This window comes from Artemia sp. Qi Xiang Cuo, chromosome 19, assembly GCF_049724085.1.
Source record: "Artemia sp. Qi Xiang Cuo chromosome 19, ASM4972408v1, whole genome shotgun sequence".
Taxonomy (NCBI): domain Eukaryota; kingdom Metazoa; phylum Arthropoda; class Branchiopoda; order Anostraca; family Artemiidae; genus Artemia; species Artemia sp. Qi Xiang Cuo.
The window spans coordinates 20,619,606-20,640,649 of NC_142812.1; the positions used below are offsets into that span (position 1 = coordinate 20,619,606).

At 35.7% G+C, this 21,044-nt stretch overlaps 1 protein-coding gene across 2 annotated transcripts in view; it reads right to left on the reverse strand.

The window, feature by feature from the left end:
- The window catches only part of ACC (acetyl-CoA carboxylase), a 290,230-nt gene that overhangs the window by 153,706 nt on the left and 115,480 nt on the right, over positions 1–21,044 (reverse strand). For both annotated transcript variants that reach the window (XM_089105579.1, XM_089105578.1), the window contains exons 9-10: positions 19,594–19,764; positions 17,029–17,191 (exon numbers count right to left, since the gene is read on the reverse strand). In XM_089105579.1, the coding sequence (XP_088961705.1) occupies positions 17,029–17,191; positions 19,594–19,764 (334 nt within the window). The remainder of the gene's footprint in view (positions 1–17,028; positions 17,192–19,593; positions 19,765–21,044) is intronic.

Below are 21,044 nucleotides of genomic sequence, written 5' to 3' on the forward strand. Positions count from 1 at the left end.
ACTAGAGCCCTTTTTAATAGTCAAAAGCGATTGGAGGGTAACTAGCCCTCCTCTTACGCCCACCATTTCACCGAACATATCCAATAAAAATTTTCAGATAGGAATTTAGTTTAACGTAGTTGAAAGGTCTAGATATTATATATTTGAGGATGACAATCCCCCCGGAGTTCTCACGGCTAAGATTGTAAGTGATACCTTGACGGCATGAACGGTTGCTACTGAAATCTTTGTCGTAGAAACTTGAAAAAAGGGCTAATTCGAATGGAAATTCAAAGGGCTAGTGCCCATTCTATTAGTCAAAAGTGATTGGAGGGCAACTAACCCTCCTCTTACGGTTATTTTGGGCATATTTACTTTTTTAAATAACTTAAATAAAACACGTTACAGTCTGCATAACTAAAAAAAACATTCCAGTGTTCGAACCTTTTTAATAGTCAAAAAATGATTGGAAGGCAACTACACACCCCTTTCACGCCAACCATTTTCCCAAACACATTCAATGAAAATTCTGAGATAGACATTTTGTTGAACGTAGTTGGAAGTTCTGGAAATTAGGTCTTTCAATTGTGATCCATTCAATTGTGAATTGACAGGGCTAGTGTCCTTATTAATAGTCAAAAGTGATCGGAGGGCAAATGCCCCCCCCCCCACGACCATCATTTTCCCCAAAACTTCCGATCAACATTTTGATATACCAATTTTTTTGAACGTAGTTGAAACGTCCGAAATTATGGTTTTGAGTATGACAACCCCCTCACAGCCCTCAGGGCTAAGGTTGTAAGTTATGCCCTGGGGGCATATAACGTTTTTTATAGGAAATGTTGTCGTAAAAAACTTCAAAAAGCGCTCTTTTGATTGGAAGTTGAAAGGGCTATTGCCCTTTTTAATAGTCAAAATTGATCGGAGGAAGAATCGCCTCCCCCCCCCCACGCCCATCATTTTCCCAAATTTTCCCGATCAACGTTTTGATATGGCCATTTTGTTCAACGTAGTTGAATGGTCTGGAAATTATGTCTTTGAGGATGACAACACTCCCCCATAGTCCTCAGGACAAGGGTCGTAAGTTATGCCCTTGGGGCATATAAGGTTTTTATAGAAAGTTTTGTCGTAGCTGCTTCAAAATGGGGTCATTCGATTGGGAATTCAGAGACTAGTGCCTTTTTTATTAGTCGAACGTGATCAGAGGGCAAATTTTGATATAGCCATTTTGTTCAGTCATCAAAAAGGTCTGGAAATTATGTCTTTGAGGATAACAAGTCCCCCCAGCCCCAAGGGAAAGGGTTGTAAGTTATGCCCTGGGAACATATAGTTTGTTTTTTTTAAAGAAAACGTGGTCATACAAACTTTGAAGGGGACTCATTGGATTTGTAATCAGACGCTCTAGTGGTATTTTTAAGAGCACTGCACACACGTCGTGTTGTCCCGAAATGCATCTAATAGAAATTTCGAGATAGCCATTCTCTCAAAATAGTCTAAATATCATATACCAAGGCTTTTTGGGTTGAAACAAACCCCAGAGATTAGCGGCAAGGGTTGTAAGTTATGCCCAGGGGGCATTTAAGGTTCTTATGGAAGGGATGGTTGTTGAACTTCAGAAGAGGTTCAGTCTTTCTCCCTAAAAAAGACTATGTCAATTACCCAGCGTCTTGATGCAACCTATTGAATTGAATTGAAGTTATCAAGTATTTTGCAATAGGTTGCCTAGGTTGCATCAAGACGCTGGGTAATTGTAGACAGAGAAAATCCAAGACAGATAGTCCAAGTAATTGAGAGGCAAATGTTTAAATGGCTGGGGCACGGGTAAATGGCAGGAGTATGCATGACTCTCTTATTGGACACATACTTGTCAGGTTAGTTTTGGGAAAGGCATGCCTGCCTAGAGTCTTAGGCATGCTGATCAAGAATTCAAAAATTGACATAAGACCGTTAGATTGCCTCTAATGAGAGGCAAACAAGGCACGCCCGCCTATAGTCTTAAGAAGATTGACCAAAAATTTAGAATTGACATAGGACCATAAATTTGCTTGAAATAACAGGCAAATAATCGTTTAAAGACATCTTTATCTTTCAAATAGTACCTATTCGTTGCCTAAGCTTAGCCCCGCATAAAACGAACAGAAATTAATAAAAAAAAAAACTTTTTTCACAAAATAAGTTTTTCAAAAAAAGTAACGAACTTCATTAAACCAAAAATGAAAAAAAAAATAGAATCAAATAATCTACCAAGCAATAAATGATACAACTACCACAAATCAGTATCAATAAATAAATGAAACCCAAAACAAACAGAAATTAAAATAAGTCAAACTCAAAATGAGTATAAATTAACCTGAGTAGAATTTTAAACCTTATGCTTTCTGAAACCTAAAATGCACCTTGCGGTTTTCTAAAAAAAATTCCTTTAAGTGCTTTAACTTTCTTTAACTTATGAAATAAAAATTAATTAAAATTTTAAGAAATAAATATCAGCATATATCTGTACTAAACTGACAATGCGCATTTTTTCATTAAATTCATTTGAATTTTTTTCAGTAAAGTACAAATTATATTCTAGCTTTTAGAAAGCATAGGGTTTAGAAACCTACTCAGATGGATTTCTGCTCGTTTTGAGTTTGACTTATTTTAATTTCTGTTTGCTTTGGGTTTCATTTATTCATTGATACTGATTTGTGGTAGTTGTATGCTTGGTAGATTATTTGATTCTATTTTTTTTTCATTTTTGGTTCTTTACTTTTTTTTCGAAAAACTTATTTTGTGCAAAAAGTTTTTTGATTAATATATAAAAAAAACTGAAACGCCGACGATTATCGACTCCCTATGCGCTATCAATCGCTCTAGAGCAGTGGTTCCCCAAGTTGACTGGGCTCCGACCCATCTAACAAAAATTTCTGATCTTGTGACCCACCTTTTTGCTGTGACCCACCTTTTTGCTGTCTTAGAGAAAAGAGAGCGTTAATATTGGTCATTATCAGATTCTGTAGTAACGAGTAGTAAAAAAAACATTTTCTTTTTTTTTTACAACCGTTGTCAATATGAATGAAAGACTATTGAAATAATAAACACGACTAAAATAATTGTTTTAATTACTTAAACAACTATACCTACAATTAATTTTTTTACAAAGTTATTTCAATAGGAAGGATGTATTTGTTTCCGATTCTTTTTCATTACAGTTTCAGCATCAACTTCAACTTTAGTTACTTTTAATCACAGTGAGTTTGATATATCCGAGTTATTTCTGTATTTAGTTTTAATCTAAATCATAGCTAATAATCCGGCCTAACATAGAAATGAACTAATAAAGAGGAGAAGGACTTTCATGGCTTCATCAAACAGGCAAGGATAGTTATCGCAGCAACTGAGAGCCAGAGTTTTGATAACTGTTTACGAATAAAACTATTTTTCAGTAACGTACCTTCTGATAAATAAATGAGTGCTTCACTTACTTTTGTTGACATATTAGTTGGTAAGTCGTCCTAATATGGGTTACAAATCCAGCTCAACGAATTGAACTTTTTCATCTCTTCCCCAAAAATTCAATTAAAAAAAACTTTTTTCTACTGAAAGTAAGGAGCAACATTAAAAATTCAAACGAACTGAAATTATTCCGTACATGAGGAGGTCTGCCCCCTCCTCAATACCCCTCTCTTCACGCTGATGTTTTTTTTAATTTCAAAAAGGATTTGATTCTAATAACACGGCCCTTGTGTTGCAGGAATCGTTCTTAAATAATTGAGACAAAAGGTCTAACTTTAGCGTAAAAAGCGGGGTATTGGGGTGGGGCCAGCCCCTCTTCGTATACGAAATAATTTCCTTTCGTTTTAAGTTTTGATGTTGCTCCTTGCTCTCAGTAGAAAAAACTTATTTTTTAAAATTTAGTTTCTGATCGTTTTTAAAATAACCCCAGGAAATCCACCCCCCCCCTCCCACCGTGAGATATCTCACTACAAAAAAAATTCCTGCATGGAAAGTTCCTCCCGCGTAAAATTCTTCCGTCAGGTAATTACCCCGGACAATTCAATCCTCGCTGCAAATTCCCCTCCAGAAAATTTCTTGTTTACGTTTCCGCGTGAAAAATACTTCTTGGCATACTTTCAATAGAAAGAAGACTTGTCTGTATTTAATTTCTGATCCTTTTTACGTCCATGGTCTCCCTGTGTGGAAAATATTTCGCGGAAATAAAACCCCCCTCCGCCCATAGAAAGTTTCTCCCGCAGAAATTTTCTCCTGCTAATAATTCCCCCATGGATAATTTAACCCGTTGGAAATCCCCCCGCTCAAAAATACCACAGATAATTCAAGTTCCGCTGAGAATTTCCTCTGGACAATTCGCCCAAAGCACCCCCACATGTAAAATGGGGTCACCAACGAGAAAGTAAGACAAGCAAAACGAATTTCATATACGAATTCTGGTAAATTCCCTCCGTGTAAAATTTTCCCTGGAAAGTTCACGCCCGAAAACTTCCATCCCAATGGGTAATTATCCCCAGGAAAACCCATCCCTAGAAAATCTGCCCTCCCTCTGAAAAATTTCCGTATTCTTCCCTATAACAAATAGGCTACTATATGTAAACAATGGGCAAATTTCATAACATACGGTCCTTCCTGTGGTGGCTCTGGGGGAGTCATGTCATCTCCAAACACATAGTTATTTCATCTTTCAACTATAATAAACAAAATGACTATCTCAAAATTTTGATCAGACGACTTTTGTGAAAAAAAGGTGTTGGATCTTTGTTCTGGCAAAAAATTCAAAATTCCACATTTTTGAAGACAGAAGCTTAGAACCTCTAGAGGAGGGTTCTTTGATACACTGAATCTGATGGTGTGATTTTCATTAAGATTATTTGACTTTTAGGGAGTGTTTCCCCCTTTTTCAAAAACCCAGCAAATTTTCTCAGGCTCGTAGCTCTTGATGAGTAACACTAAACTTAATGAGTATTATATATTGGAATCAGCATATTGGAGGCCAGAGTGATGAGACTGGTCAAATATGCTTCTGAAGCATGAGCACTCTGAAAAGCTGATGAATATTTGCTAGTTGTTTTCCAGATAAATTGCCTATGGAGTGTTCAGGGTACCCGACTGACTGACCATATTTCAAACAGGGGGCTGTATGAAAAGTGTGGTTCGATCCCGCTTTCCAGGGCAATAATGAGAGAAAGGTTGAAATGGCTAGGGCACGGTCTGCGGATGAAGAATGGCAGATTGCCGAAGATTGTCCTCTTCAGCCAACCGTCTAGGGCTAAACGGAAAGCAGTTCGTCCACGGTTAGGGTGGGAGGATGTCATAAAGATTTAAGGGAAATGGGAACTTCTTGGGAGGATGTAAAGAGGGGGACTTTGAATAGATTGGGATGGAGGAGGAGCGTGAGTAGCTGTGTTGGCCTCAGGTGGCTTGGTACTGCGGTGGATTGTGAGTAGTAGTATTAGTAGTTCTGAATTGATGTTAGCGTGAGACTGCAAACAGGACTTGAGTAAGAATTTTGATGATGAGAGGTGTATCAAAACAAACAATTTAATAGAATCTATAATATATTTGATACTTTGCAATAATAAAAACGAATTAGTTTAAATAGTTTTAGGGCCCCAAGACTATCTCGACCTTAATTTTTTTGCGTTTGTGAACCGGAATTGTCGTTGATTTCACGACTTTTATCTTCTAATTCTTCCTTGATATCTATGTCATCAACACCAGTAACACCAAAAGGCGTGTTCATTTTTTTCTTTTTGGTTAGGAAAGATAGATAAGTTCGCGGCATTCAGAAACCTTTTCGCAAGAGTTAACATTCCTTAGTTGGGAAATTTGGACAAGATCTTGTTTTTGGTGAAATAGAACAAGAAAACAGGCATTTTTCTGTAGGTCCGTCAGAATCAGGTAAATATCTTTTGCCAGTGGTGGCGAATCATTTTTCATAAAAAGGGAATAAAAAAATTGTAGTTTTAGCCATTTTTAATCTTGCTATATTATTCTAATCAAAGACAGCCCTACCTTTTTTTCTTGAATAAAGGAACTTGACGAAATTGCTTCGAGCAGCATCGTAATTTCTCAAAATCGGTTGAGCAGTCAAACTTAAAAGGTTTTGCTAAAACGACCAATGAATAATTAATAGGTTCCCACGTTATCTCGTTCTACTTTGGATAATGCAACTCGTGAAGCGGTATAAAGCATTCCGTAAATACTTTCTTAGACCATATTGGCTATACACGACATACGAAACTAAGAGAGGAAAGGAAATAACAAATGAAAAATAAAACCAAAAATGGGCGAGAAAACGAGGATTTTGTCAGCCAGTGGCAAAAAAATGAAAACGAAAAACATGCAAATATATAAAACCTTTTTTGGTTTTATTGGTCTAAGAAAGTATTTAAGTCAGTTTCCCTAACTGGGTAAAATAGCCACAAACTTTTAATTTGTGGGTTACTTGAACTGATTTGATTTTATCCTGTCACCAACATTTTCAATTTTTAAAAATACATGCCTAAAGCCCTAAGGCCCTAGGACATTCCTTGCCTAGAACGTAATTAATCATGATTAATCACCGAAAAACGTCACTCCGAAAATCACTCGACGTGGAATACACCCTTAATTTTTTACGGTTGACCAATCAGAGTCAAGATTCAAGGCAAACAGTTTTGAAACACCAGAAGATGGAAGTGTGGAATAACATACCTCACCTTTTGGGAAGGTCTTATCGCAAGTGTGCAAGATTTTCCCTACCTGTACATAAATCAGACAAGCGACACAAAAACACTTTATTAGTAGAAAACACCTGGGACCACATTAGTTCAATCCTGAAGAACCTAGGCTTTAAACCTGAGGCTGGGGTGGAATTGAATGGTATTTATGTTAAAAATAAGTGGTTTTCACTTCAAACAAAGTATGTCAGAGAAAAATCTGATGTGAAAACACCAAGTGGAAGTGGTAGTGACAAAAGGGAAAAATCGATTCTTTTCCACCATCTTAACTTTTTAGATAAAGTGACTCAAACAAGGCAAAATAATTCCCAAGAATCAGCAACTTAGAGCTTGAAGACCACGAAACTGACAGATTTGATGTAAGCTAATTTATTAATTGCCTTGCTTTTCATAACCTACCTCTGCTAGGAGCAATCTTGTATATAGTTTCATTCAGATCAAACACCATAGCCTAATAACCAAATAGTAAGACCTTTATTTAACAGCATTTACAAATATAATGGTTGATACTATAACAATCAAATCTGAAATTAAGGAAAAATTAGAGCTATTGAAAAGGAGACGTGTTAGGAAAATAACTCTTACTTCATGATAGTCTATATAGAAAATTGTGTTTAACATATTTTGAGGACACTTCCAATATACTTTACCCCCCCCCCCCTCTTCTTTTAATCTACAAATATATAGCCCAAATTATATATTTCTCATGAACCACTAGGCTATTGCTTCAACTTAATTCTTATATTAGAATTAGTTCTTAAAAAATACAGAAATGGAAAAACACATGAGAAATAGGTCTATATTTGCTGACAATCGATATGGAGAGGGGATTCAAATTCTTGCATCCCCTCAATTGAAATAAAATATTTGTACTATGACTGTAAAAGGTAATAGGACCCATTTTCGTTCCTTAAAAGTGATTGTTTGGGATAAATTTTTCAGCCTTTTCTGAGAGATCCTACATTCTGGGTTTTCTCAATAGATCGCTTCTTTTTGGAGCTACAGCTCCTGAACTAATCCAAGCTATATGACAAGGTATCATAGGCGGCACGCGAGCGCTGCCTAAGTAAAGAGCGATAGAGTCACAATATATTTTTGGTTTTTCTCCATACTCGGCGCACTTTGTATCAAAGGAGTCAACTTAAATACTTCAAAAAGGGCTAATTGAATTGGAAATGGGAGTTGATAGAGCTCTTTTTAATAGTCAAAAGAGGATGGAGGGTACATAGCCCCCCCCCCCACGCCCATCATTCCCCCCAAAATATCCACTCACAATTTTTTGATAGCCATCTTGTTAAGCGTAGTTGATTTCCCCAAAGGAAATATATTTTTGAGGACTATAGTCCACCACAACGATCAGGACAAGAGTTTCAAGTTTTGCCCTGGGAGCATATTAGTTTTTTAAAGAAGGCACAGTCGTAGAAACTTCAAAACAGGCTGATTCGATTGTAAATTCAAAGGGTTAGTACCTTTTTAATAGTTGAAAGTAATTGGAAGGTAAATCGCCCCCGCGCCCTTCATTGCCCAACACACATACAATTAAAATTGGCAAATAGCCGTTTTATTCAGCGTAAATGATTTCCACACAGAAAATTTTTTTTTGAGGAGGATAATCCCCCACAACCTTCAAGACAAGAGGTTTAAATTATGCCCTTGTGGCATATGAGGTTTTATAGAAGGCGTTGTCGTAGAAACTTCAAAACAGGCTCATTCGATTGAAGATTCAAAGGGCTAGTGCCCTTTTTAATAGTAAAAAGTGATTTGTGGGCACATTGCCCCCCCCCCCACGCCCATCATTCCCCCAAACACATCCAATCAAAATTTTGAGATAGCCATTTTGTTCAGCGTAGTTGTTTTCCAGATAGAAGATATGTTTTTGAGGAGGACACTCCCTCACAACCCTCCAGGCAAGGGTTTTACGTTATGGCCTGGGGGCATATAAGGTTTTTTATAGAAGGTGTTGTCGTAGAAACTTCAAAATAGGCTCATTCGATTGGAAATTCAAAGGGCTAGTACCCTTTTTAATAGTCGAATGTGATTGGAGGGCAACTAGCCCCCCACGCCCATCATTCCCCCAAACAAATCCAATAAAAATATTGAGATAGCCATTTTATTCAACGTAGTTTCAAGTTCTGTAAATTAGGTTTTTGAGGATGACAACCTCCTCACAGCCCTCAGGACAAGGGTTGTAAGTTATGCCCTGTGGGCATATAAAGTTTGTACAGAGCGCGTTGTCGTAGAAACTTCAAAAAGGGTTCATTCGATTACAAATTGAAATGGTTTGTGCCCTTTTTAATAGTCGAAAGTAATTGGAAAGCAACTAGCACCCCTTCCACGCCCACCATTTCCCCAAACACATCCAATCAAAATTTTTAGATAGCCATTTTGTCCCACGCAGTTAAAGTTCAGGAAATTATACCTTTGAGCAGGACACTCCCCCCACAGTCTTCATGATAACGGTTAGAAATTTTGTCCTTGGAACATATAAGTTTCTATTGATCATTTTTGTCTAAACATGAAAAAGGGCTCTGTTAAATGGGAAATCGAAGGGTTAGTGCCTTTTTAATAGTCGAAAGTAATCTGGGGGTAACTAGCTCCCCTCTCTCGTCCACCTTTTCCCCAAACACATCCAATCAAAATTTTTAGATAGCCATTTTATTCAGTGTTTTGGATTTCCAGATAGAAATTATATTTTTGAGGAGGACACTCTCCCCATAGTCTTCAGGGCAAGGGTTATAAGTTATGCCCTGGGGGCATATAAGGTTTTTATTGAAATGGGCAACTAACCCTCCTCTTACACCCACCATTTCCCCAAACACATCCCATCAAAATTTTGAGATATCCATTTTGTTCAACGTAGTCGAAAGTTCTGGAAATTAGGCCTTTTAGGATCAAAAACCCATCAGAGCTTTTAGTGCAAGGGTTTTAATTTGTAGCCTGGGGGTATATAAGGCTTAAGTAGAAAGTTGTTATAGAAATTTCAGAAGGGGCTCATTTTATTGAAAATTGAAATTACCCTTTTTAATAGTCAAAAGTGAGTGGAGAGTAATTAACCCCTCTCTCACGCCCTCCATTTCCCCAAACACATTCAATCAAAGTTTAGAAATAGCCATTTTGTTCAACGTAGTTGAAAGTTCTGGAAATTATGTATTTAAGGATGACAAACCCCTGAGAGTCCCCAGGGAAAAGGTTGTAAGTTATGCCCAGGGGGCATATAAGGTTTTTAATGATAGAGTTGTCGCAAAAACTTCAAAAGGGGCTCATTCAATTGGAAATTAAGAGGGATAGTGCCCTTTTTGATCGTTGAAAGTGATTGGACGGTAACTAACTCCACTGTCACGCCAACCATTCCCCCAAACACATTACATCAAAATTTTCAGATAGCCATTTTGTTCAACATATTATAATGATGTAGAGATTAGGTCTGTGAGGATGACAACCCCCCCCCCCCACCCAGCCCTCAGGATAAGGGTTGTAAGTTATCCCCTGGGGGCATGTAAGGTTTTTATTGAACGCGTTGTCGTAAAAACTTCAACAGGGCTCATTTGATTGGAAATTGAAAGGGCTAGTGCCTTTCTTAATAGTTGAAAGTGATTGGAGAAAGACTAACTCTCACGCCCACCATTTTCCCAGACACATCCAATCAAAATTTTGAGATAGCCATTTTGTGTAAAGTAGTTGAAAGTTCTGAAAATTAGGTCTTAGAGGATGACAACCATCCTCAAAGCCCTTAGGGTAAGAGTTGTAATTTATGACCTGGGGCCATATAAGGTGTTTACAGGAAGTGTTGTCGTAGAAACTCGAAAAAGACTCATTCGATTGGAATTCGAAAGGCCTAGTGCCCTTTTTAATAGTCCAAAGTAAAGATCGTAAGAATTGTAAGGCTTGACATTTTTATATTAAAGATCGATGTGGATATAATGTATTATTTTTTTGTTGTTGTTGTTGTTTAGACCAGGGCACTTTGTATCAAAGGAGTTGTTGTAGGAACTTCGGAAAGGGCTCATTCGATTGAAAACAGAAAGGGATGATGCCCTTTTTAATAGTCGAAAGTGATTGGAGGACAACTAATCCCCCTCCCACCCCCAACCCACCAAATTTAATTATTTTTTAAAAAAAAAATTTTGCCAAAGTATAAATAAAAAATCACTGCTTTAATGCTAATTACCAAAACGGCATCTCTGCAGTACCCCAAGAATGACTGAGGGTATTATGTTCAAACTTTAGGGGCTACTTCTGCTCCTAAAATTTAACCAAATCGAATAGCGTAAGTGTATCCAAGCTATCAAAGAAATTAAACAGATTTTTTTCGAATGGTATCAAGTTTTCCATTTCAGATCATCTAGAGAAGGTATGAAACTAAATTAAACATTACTATTTGTGTCCAGATTTTTAAGAGGGTGTATGTTGTTAAAAATTGTTGAAAATTTTTCTCCAGCATACAAATAGCAGGCCAAAGTATAAAGTCTTAAAAACACAAAAATATTTAAAGTATTATTTTCTTTTTCTCTGAAGACTATGTCAATATAAAACGAACAGAAATTAATTAAAAAAACTTTTTCCACAAAATAATTTTTTCAAAGAAAAGTAAAGAACTCCATTAAACAAAAATTGAACAAAAATAAAATCAAATAAACTACCAAGCGTGAAACTACCACAAATCAGCATCGATAAATAAATGAAACCCAAAACGAACAGAAATTACATTAAATAACCGAGTCAAACTCAAAATGAGCAGAAATTAACATAAGTTGGGCTCAAAACCCCTATGCCTTCCCAAGGCCAGAACATAATTTGCACTTTACTGAAAAAAATACAAATGAATGTGTATTGTCAGTTTAATATACATATAATGATATTTAGTAATCAAAATGTTAGTATTATTTGATTTATTAAAGTTATAAAAGTAAAGACATTTATATTTTTTTCAACAAGATGTGAATTATTTTCTGGTCTTCGGTAAGCATGTGGGTTCCGAGCCCTACTTATGCTAGTTTCTGTTCGTTTTGGGTTTTATTTATTTATCAATGCTGATTTGCGGTAGTTTCACGCTTTGTAGGCTATTTGATTTTATTTTTGCTCATTTTTGTTTAATAGTGTTCTTTACTTTTCTTTGAAAAACTTATTTTTTGGAAAAAGTTTTTTTAATTAATCTATAATAAAGATCATATTAATGAAATAAGAAAAACATATGAATGAAACAAAAAAAGCCAATGAATGAAATAAAAAGAATCAACGAATGAAATAAAAAAGAGCATATGAAAGAAACAAAAAAAGCCTATAAATAAAAAAAAGACTATGTATGAAATAAAAAAGAGCCTCTGAATGAAAAGAAGAGCCTATTTATGAAATAAAAAGAGCCCATTAACCAAATAAAAGAAACAGATGACGGATTATATGTATATGAGTATGTGTAAGAGCATATGCAGCATCAGTTGAATAAATGACACGTAACAATAGACATTATTATTACTACTACTACTAGCAAATCACTGCAGCACCAAGCCGCCTGAGGCCAACACAGCTACGCACGCTCGTCCCCCATCCTAATCTATTCAAAGTCCCCCTCTTTACACCCTCCTAGGAAGTTCCCATTTCCTTAAATATTTCCTTACCATATCCTCCCACCACAACCGAGGACGACCTGCTGTTCCGTTTACCCCTAAACCGTTGGTCGGAAAGGACAATCTTTGTCACTTTGTCATCCTTCATCCGCAGAACGTGCCCTAGTCATCTCAACCTTTCTCTCATTATAGCCATAAAAGCGGGATTGAACCACACTTTTCGTACAGCCTACTGTTTGAAATACGGTCAGTCAGTTGGGTACCCAAAATAATCCGTAGGCAATTTATCTGGAAAACATCTAGCAAGTCTTCCTCCGTTTTCTAGAGCGCCCATGCTTCCTAACCAAATTTGACCACTGTCATAGCACCAATATTCTATTCGTAAATAGCGACAAAGACCACACTCCATTTCCATCATAAACAACAAGTAGAACAATAGGGAAATTGTTTATATAAGACAGTGGAACGCATTTTTAAATGAATATTTCGACCCTATATCCAAGGGCCGTCCTCAACAAAACAAATGAAAAAGGAAAACGAAGAATATAAAAGAACTCACATCAAGATACAATGTTTAAAACTAAAATATTTTGGACTGTTTTGAGAAACTATTTTAGTTTTAAAGATTGTATTTTAATGTGAGTTCTTTTATATTCTTCGTTTTTCTTTTTCATTTATCTTGCTAAGGACGACCCTTGGATATAGGGTCGAAAATTCATTTAAAGTTGCATTCCACTGTCTTATATAAACAATTTCCCTATTGTTCTACTTGTTGTTTATAATATTCTATTCTTGGTTCGCAGGCTTATCTTCCTATTCTTCCAAACTTTTTTCCATTAATTTCGCAATTCCTATTAATAATAACTTATTTTTTGTCTTAGGACAGTATAATGGTGTGCTACAATAGATATGAATAGCATAATAATTTTCGTCATATTTTTTTTCTATTTTAATTTTAATAAAAATAAAAAAAACTTGTCTGCGTTTAGAAGACAAGCGAGAGTGAGAATCTATATGTAGAAGCGTGCCGAGTAATTATGATAGGGAAGGGGGAGGGGGGGTGCAGGGTCAATCATAAACATCAAATATGTATATTAAACCTTTACGGTCAATCATAAACATCAAATCTGACAAAATAGCCAATGAGTGATGGTTAATCATTATTGGTCCTTAGGTCATTTTCCCGTAATAAATTGTCACCAAGCTCTAGGGTAGGGTTAAATCTGTACCTTAAGCAAATCTCTACCTTAGTTATAATAGGTCAGGGGGGGGGGGTTGCTGGGTCAATCATAAACATCGAATATGTATAATAAACTTTTATGGTCAATCATATACATCAAATCTGATAAAATGGCCAATGAGAAATGGTTAATCATTATTAGTCCTCACGTCATTTTCCCGTATTAGATTGTCACCAAGCTCTAAGGTAAGGTTAAATCTGTACCTTGCCTTAATCATACCTACAAAATGCAACATCAAAATGACCATATTAATTTTTTAATGTTAAATGTTATAATTTACACTGCTGAGCTCAATCATCAGAAGACTTGCATAAAGGAAAAATAAAAGCTAAAACCTCAAAGGTAAGAAACCCGTCTGACATAAATCAAATAATGTCATTTGCGGTCTTATCCGTGTTAATCTTCGTAAGAAATAATGTAACTAGCAATTTTTATTGTTACTAAGGGCTTTGGTTCGTCCTTTATTAGGTTGCAGCTACCCCTTCAACCATGATCGTTGTAACCTTTGATTATGACGTCACCCATCATTTTGTTTGCAAAATCCTGATGTGCTTGATAATATCTTGTTGACTAACAGTTGCCGTAGCGTAATGGTAACGAGACGATCCTTAAGACATAAAGGATTTGATTACAAGCCTGTCTACGGTAACGGTTCTAATACAAAAATACATTCTAATACACTAGGGGAGTTGCTATAGATTAGGCCCTTAGTATTTGACCGATTCTATGTCAATATGGGCTGGGCACCAGATCATCTTTAAATCTTCTACTTTGTTTTTAATTATAAGAATTATTTGTCTTAGCTGCATTACCCCTCGATGATCTTCTTTGAGGTCAAGAATCGAATGTAATACTTTTGTGGCGTCACAACAAATCAGGACCTTAGTATTTGCCAGATCTTGCATGTAATCCCATATATATTTAAGGGCGACAAATATGGCATGAAGCTCTGCCTCAAAATTGTCTTCTACAAAAATACATTCTAATACACTAAGGGAGTCGCTACAGATTAGGCCCTTAGTATTTGCCCGATCTTTCAATACTTCATAAAGATACTTAAGGGCGATACATATGGCATGAATTTCTGCCTCAAAAATGTTGTTTGTATCACCCTTAAAGCAAATTGTGGTCCACATTTTTTTTTATGGAGACAGCAAATCCACTACTACCGTCGATATTGTCGAAACTGCCGTCGGTGTAGAGAACTAAATAATCACAGTAGTAATGTTTAAGGATCTCCTTGAATTTGGAAACTCTTCCATTACCATTCATTCGTGGAATGTTTTTATTTTTGTTGAATTTTCAAGGTCAATGACCATATTTAAAAGACGCTCCTTGTGGATTCTTTTTGCTAGTTTTTCAGAAACTTCATTTCCCAAACTTTTTTTTCAATAACATGGGGATATATCGCTTTGGTATTCAGATAAAAGATGCTCGAAAAGTTGAAATCATTAGTTTTTCTTTTTTTTTTCATTAACAGCTTTGCTTTCTGGGTCATCCATTTCTTCAAATTGCCTCTTTCTTGGCGGCTTTATTTTTTTATTTATTTTCATGACCTTGGAAGGCATGGACCACTTTTTTCATTTTTTGAGTCCTTCCTGCTTTCTTCTAAAGCGTTTAAAACATCAAAGGGTATCTGATTCATTTGTCGCTTGAGTTTGAGATGTTCACTTGGTTCCTGTCGGGGTCTTAGAGGACTTTTACTGTTACGTCCATGTTTTAGCCTATCCATTTCTCCACTTCTCCTTGATCGAACGTCCTGATTGAAAGGCACATATTTGAATCATAGAAACGCATTTCCTTCATATTTGGTCTTTATAAGTAAATATTTATATTGAAAATTGATGAAACCAATTTTCCATCCAATAACAATTAAATGATAGGAAGCCAACTCAGCACGGACCATTTAAAGTGCAATTTAACTAAGTCTGTTTTAATGTCCAAGTTTTAAAACGAGTTATTAATACCCGTTTTTACGAGGATTTTTTAAACACTCGTTCAAAAGTCTATTTTAAATTCGAAAACTTTCCATTTTCCAGCATGCAAGCACACATAATCGCAAACGGTCTTAACAGCGAATAAAGTAGATACTGGAAAAAAACAATCAACAGTCGTCCACCCACATATATTTTAAAATTTTATCATTTTTAATTTTAAAAAAATACGTTTTATCTCCCCTGGTAAACTTGTCCAGAAACCAGCAAGTGAAAATTGTCTTTTCTTTGCAAAGTAAAAAAAGAAGATATTACTATTTCTACAGAATGTCTTTGTTGAGAAATCAATGTTTTAATTATTTTAATTGCACTCCTCATGCTACTGTTAAAAACTGAATAGGGGGAGGGGCAGTTCCACAGCTTAGTTGTTCATTAAGTAAATGCTTATCATTCAAATATGTTATTATTTATAGAAAGATTGGGGTGAATTTGAAGAAGAAAAACTGATTGATTTAACTGGGCCGAGAATACAGAAGCTAACTGTTGAGGATGAGGTTCAAGCAGACAGTGCTGAGGATAGAAAAGATACTATAAAGGAAATCGAAATGGGCGAGTCAGGTCAAGCCTCTTTAGGGCCATGGAATAAGGTCATATTAGCATCTGTAGCATCATTAGCATACTGTAAATGGCCTACCGCAGTCTTCTAAAGAGGTAATTGAGATAAAAAAATATATAAACAGAAATGTGGCTATAAACAGAGACACTGGAGGCATTTCATTAAGCCCAATTTATAACGATTTGATACTAAAAGACTCAATTGATATTTGCACCCAATCAAATTTAAGACAACCTATTTGCATACCGAATTTCCATACCGAAAACCGAATTTTCAGACAAGCAAAAAGTATCGCGAGACAAAACATTCTTGCTCAATCTCTTTGGTAAATATTGTCTTTCATTCGTTTCGGCTTGGTCTTTCATTCAGTGTCTGTTCGTATCGTGTACAGTGTGGCCAAAAGGTTAGATTTCTGTTGTGTTTTTTGCTTTTCTTCTTTTTTGTTAAGCACTGAGGACGACTTGGCGGAGGTCCTTGTCAAAATATTTGCTTGTTTTTCGTTTTCATGTTTTTGCCACTGGCTGACAAAATCCTCGTTTTCTCACCGTTTTTTGGTTTTATTTTTCATTTATTATTTCTTTTCCTCTCTTAGCTATATATAAAGCATTCCGTCATTATTTCCCGTGATATGATCTTTCTCGTCTTCTTTAAGCGGTTGAGCACTTCCCATGCCAGCCCGTCTTCTCCCTTCCAACTCTCTGAAAAGATGTTCATGCTCGGGTACATTTGCACAGTTTCTTTTTCTGATTTCATTTAGAACTAAGTGCTTTTGACTGAGGATCGATGAACAATTCTTATCATCTATACTGATCAGTAACTCTGCATGCCACTGTCAGCAGGTGCGCAGGGTAGTGGCAATCCTGCTAAGCGTGGGTACACTAATACCAAAGCAAATAAATGAGGGCCAGGATGCAATAGCTTAGCGCCATCTATAGATACAGATAAAGCAATAATTTATTTGAAGGGCAAATTTACCTTCTTCTGGATTTTCACTAGTTATACGGGCAGCGATGACGTGGCCCCAGGGTGTTGGTCTAACATTTGCATTTTCGAAGTCGATAACAGAATCACCTAGTGGGTCTTCTCCATAAAGTGTGCGAATGGATTTGATCCGATACAGTGGAATTCCCATAGCAACCTAAAGAAAGCAAGACATTTTTAGTCGCCACAAGAATTATCATTCAAAGCGGAATCAAATTCAGAAAGGTCTAAAAACAGGACCATATAATTTCTATTACACTAAGAACTCATTGCATTACCAAGCCACCTGAAGCCAGCAAAAAAGTATTGGTTGGAAAATCTAAACAAAAAATACAGGCAGGTCTGTAATTTCAACATAAACGCAGATAAACTAGCAGTCGAACTTTCAGAAAAAAAAAACTATATTTACAGAACACCAGCAGAAATCAAGAGAAGCGACTAAAAAAAAGATATAAATCTAAAAAGAAATGGAAACGAGTAGAAATCATAGTTAATTTTTGAAACAGAACTGACCAAACATGAAAATACAAAACAAAAAATATCAAAAGAAACCAGCTTCATTAGGTCAATCTAAGAAAACCGAAGAAGGTAGCAGATACTCCGAACCAATAATCCCAATAAAGGCCCGTCTTCAATACCAAATGAAAACAAGTTACACTTAAAACAATTCATTTTTCACTTACAGTTTGTATACATAAACACCCCGGTAAAACTAGCTACGATGGAATGATTAGAAATCCATACCTTTCAAATTATCAACTTAATTAGTGTAATTTCTTATGTACGATTTCTCAGTTTCAAACAAACGTCGAAAAATTGCACCTTTACATGCCTTTCAAATTATCAACAAATTTAGTTTAATTTTTTATGTAAGATTTTTCAGTTTCAAACAAACATCGGAAAATTTCACCTTTACATACCTTTCAAATTATCAACAAAATTAGTGTAATTTTTTATATAAGATTATTCCGGTTCAAACAAACGTCGGAAAATTGCACCTTTACATACCTTTCAAATTATTAATAAAATTAGTGAAATTTTTATGTAAGATTTTTCAGTTTCAAACAATCGTCGAAAAATTGCACCTTTACATACCGTTCAAATTATCAACAAAATTAGTGTAATTTTTTATATAAGATTTTTCAGTTTCGAACAAACGTCGAAGAATTGCACCTTTATATACCTTTCAAATTATCAACAAAATTAGCTTAAGTTTTTATATAAGATTTTTCAATTTCAAACAAACGTCGAAAAATTGCGCCTTTACATACTTTTCAAATTATCAACAAATTTAGTGTAATTTTTATGTAAGATTTTTCCGTTTCAAACAAACGTCGAAAAACCCGTCTAAATATATGTAAGCCAGACATGTTGGTGGACACTTTACCATCAAACCCGTATATTTATACCTAAAATTTCCAATTTGTATTCTAAGAATTTCTATAAGCCTCTTATTGTTACATTAAAATTTAATGCAAATGCACACACGCTCAACTCTTAGAGAAGAAGAGATCTTTTCAGTGGGTCAGGGGCACAAATAAATGTAGTTTTTTTCAATTTTCCAGGGAAAGGTCCATCAGATTGACATTCAATGGACTTTTTCCCTTACCTTGCTCCCCCATTTTCCACATGCAGGCATGTTTATACATATATACACACACAGTTCCCGCCTTCAGAGAGCGGATAAGAAAAAAATACTAGGTACATTAGCAAGCGAATTATTAGGCCAGAGTTTTTTTTTTTTTTTAAGATTTCAAATTAGACAAATCATAAGTAGGTGAATTTTCCACATATTCTGCTTATGCTCAGATACGGTTAAATAGCAAGGTAAATATTATGGTTATATAATATTTTATATATAATATATATGTAACATTTATATATAATATTTATATATAATATTATGGTAAATTTTAATACCATATCTATCATTATATTAGAGAAGCTCCAGGGCTTAATTTTTTATTATCATCTTCTGTGCTTTGGTTTGTTATTGACGTTACAACCGTTGCCCAATATTTTCGAACATTTTGCGGAAATATAAAACAGAAAATATTTTATTTGATTGTCTATTCACAATACTTTAAAATTAAGCAGCTCTTTTTGATAAGTAGAAGTAGTGGAAGGTTTTTCAGTTCGTTTCTGCCGCCAACCCAACGTAAGGATCTTTGTCGTCGAGAGGCGTCACTTATCAATAGATGAGACGAAGGCTTTTTCATGGGAATGTATATGGTACTTACAAAATGATGCAGTACCAAAGTGTGATTTAAGTATAAGCAATTTTTATGATTCTTTCTCAAAATATTCTGAGTGATAATGCTCTCTATCCAAGCCCGTATTAAAAAGGGGGGGGGTACCGGGTTCCCCTCCCCCCCTAAGATCTTTGTTTGACTTATAAGAACTTGACAAAACGTGTCAAAAATCCATAAAAACAAATTTTTGATGTGCTTTTTTTGCAAAAATACGTCCTTGTCTCTATCCCATTTTAGCAGGGATACGCCCTTGTCTCCTATCCTCATTCATACATGAAAGCTGACAAAGAACGGCTAAAATTATTACCTGAAGTTGTGCTGCAGGTAGGTTAACATCAGCAATCATTTCTGTACAAGGATGCTCAACTTGAAGTCTAGGGTTCAACTCCAAGAAGAAGAAGCTGCCAGGCTCCTCATACAAATATTCAACAGTTCCAGCGCTACAATAGCCAACCATTTTTGCTAGTCTTACAGCAGCCTACCAAAAAAAAATCGTTGCAACAGATCACACAAATAAAAGAACAAGAGGAAAAATACTTCTGAATTATTTAAATAATAATGCTGAAGGAACAAATTTCAAAGCTTATCCTGTGGTGGCACAGTGGGTTTAACCTCAGCTTGGTGATAAAGGACACAGAGATCAAACCCGACTGTAGCAACAAACTGCAAGGCCGGCGCAAGAACCTTAGTAGTCAAGAAGTGTCATTAACCCGATAAAACAACAAATCTCAAAGCTTATTTTTGAGCAAGATCCTAGGTCATCTAAAAATAAAGAGAACAATTACATGCAAAAGAAGAACAAGGAAAAAAAAGAGAAAAAATGAAAGAGGAAATTAAAAAAGCCTATTTCACAACAAATAGAGGACAGTTGCAGTTGCTAGTTTGTCACAAAATTCTGGTGCTAACTTTGATTCAACTTTGTAACTGATCCTGATCGAAATATGCACTGATATTCTGGCAGAATTTTTTGATTATATTATAGTTCTATAAGTAATTTTAATAAAATCAGTGTATTATCACTGGTTCGAAACATTCCCTATCATGAAACCATTTTGTAAGCAAGATTTATGACACAATAAATTATTGACGAATCACCACCGTTCTTTGTGAACAAATAATTACTATCCGCATGAGTGGTTAGCTCATAAAACCATATAGCAATTCTCCAGACACAGCATTGCTTCATAGGTTAAGTACCTGCCAATGAAATTATACCAATTCTCAGGAAAGGAAGTCATAACGCAAAGAATTTCGAACTTAGAACCTCGAAACTCCTAACACATGGGATCAATGGAATTACAGAAGCAAACAGTTTCTTAGATTCACTACATTTGTGACTGTTACTTTAGTTTTGCTATTTCAAAAAGACCCTTTTTTTGTCGCTGTGATGGGGTTTAGAGAATTGTCACTGTTAGCTACTGGTTATGGGTTTATCTCTGTCAACTCTCAACCTAAGAGGGCTGAGGGGAAGAGACATCTAGCTCAATTGTGCGCTCCCTAGAAGAACTAATAAAGATAGATGGCGAGCTGGATTGTCTCAATTGCATTAGGCTTTTTCCGTAATTCGAACACTTTTATATTAAATACTAAATTGAGAAGTACACTTTTATTTTACATTTTTCTTCCGATCGACAGAAAAAAGTGTGCGAGCAAATTTGAGGGACTTTGTTTGAGGATTAGGGAAGTTTTGCCTCAATTGTACTGTAATTCTTATCGCGTTTAGGGAAAATATTCCTTTCCGCGAAGTTGGCAAGGGTG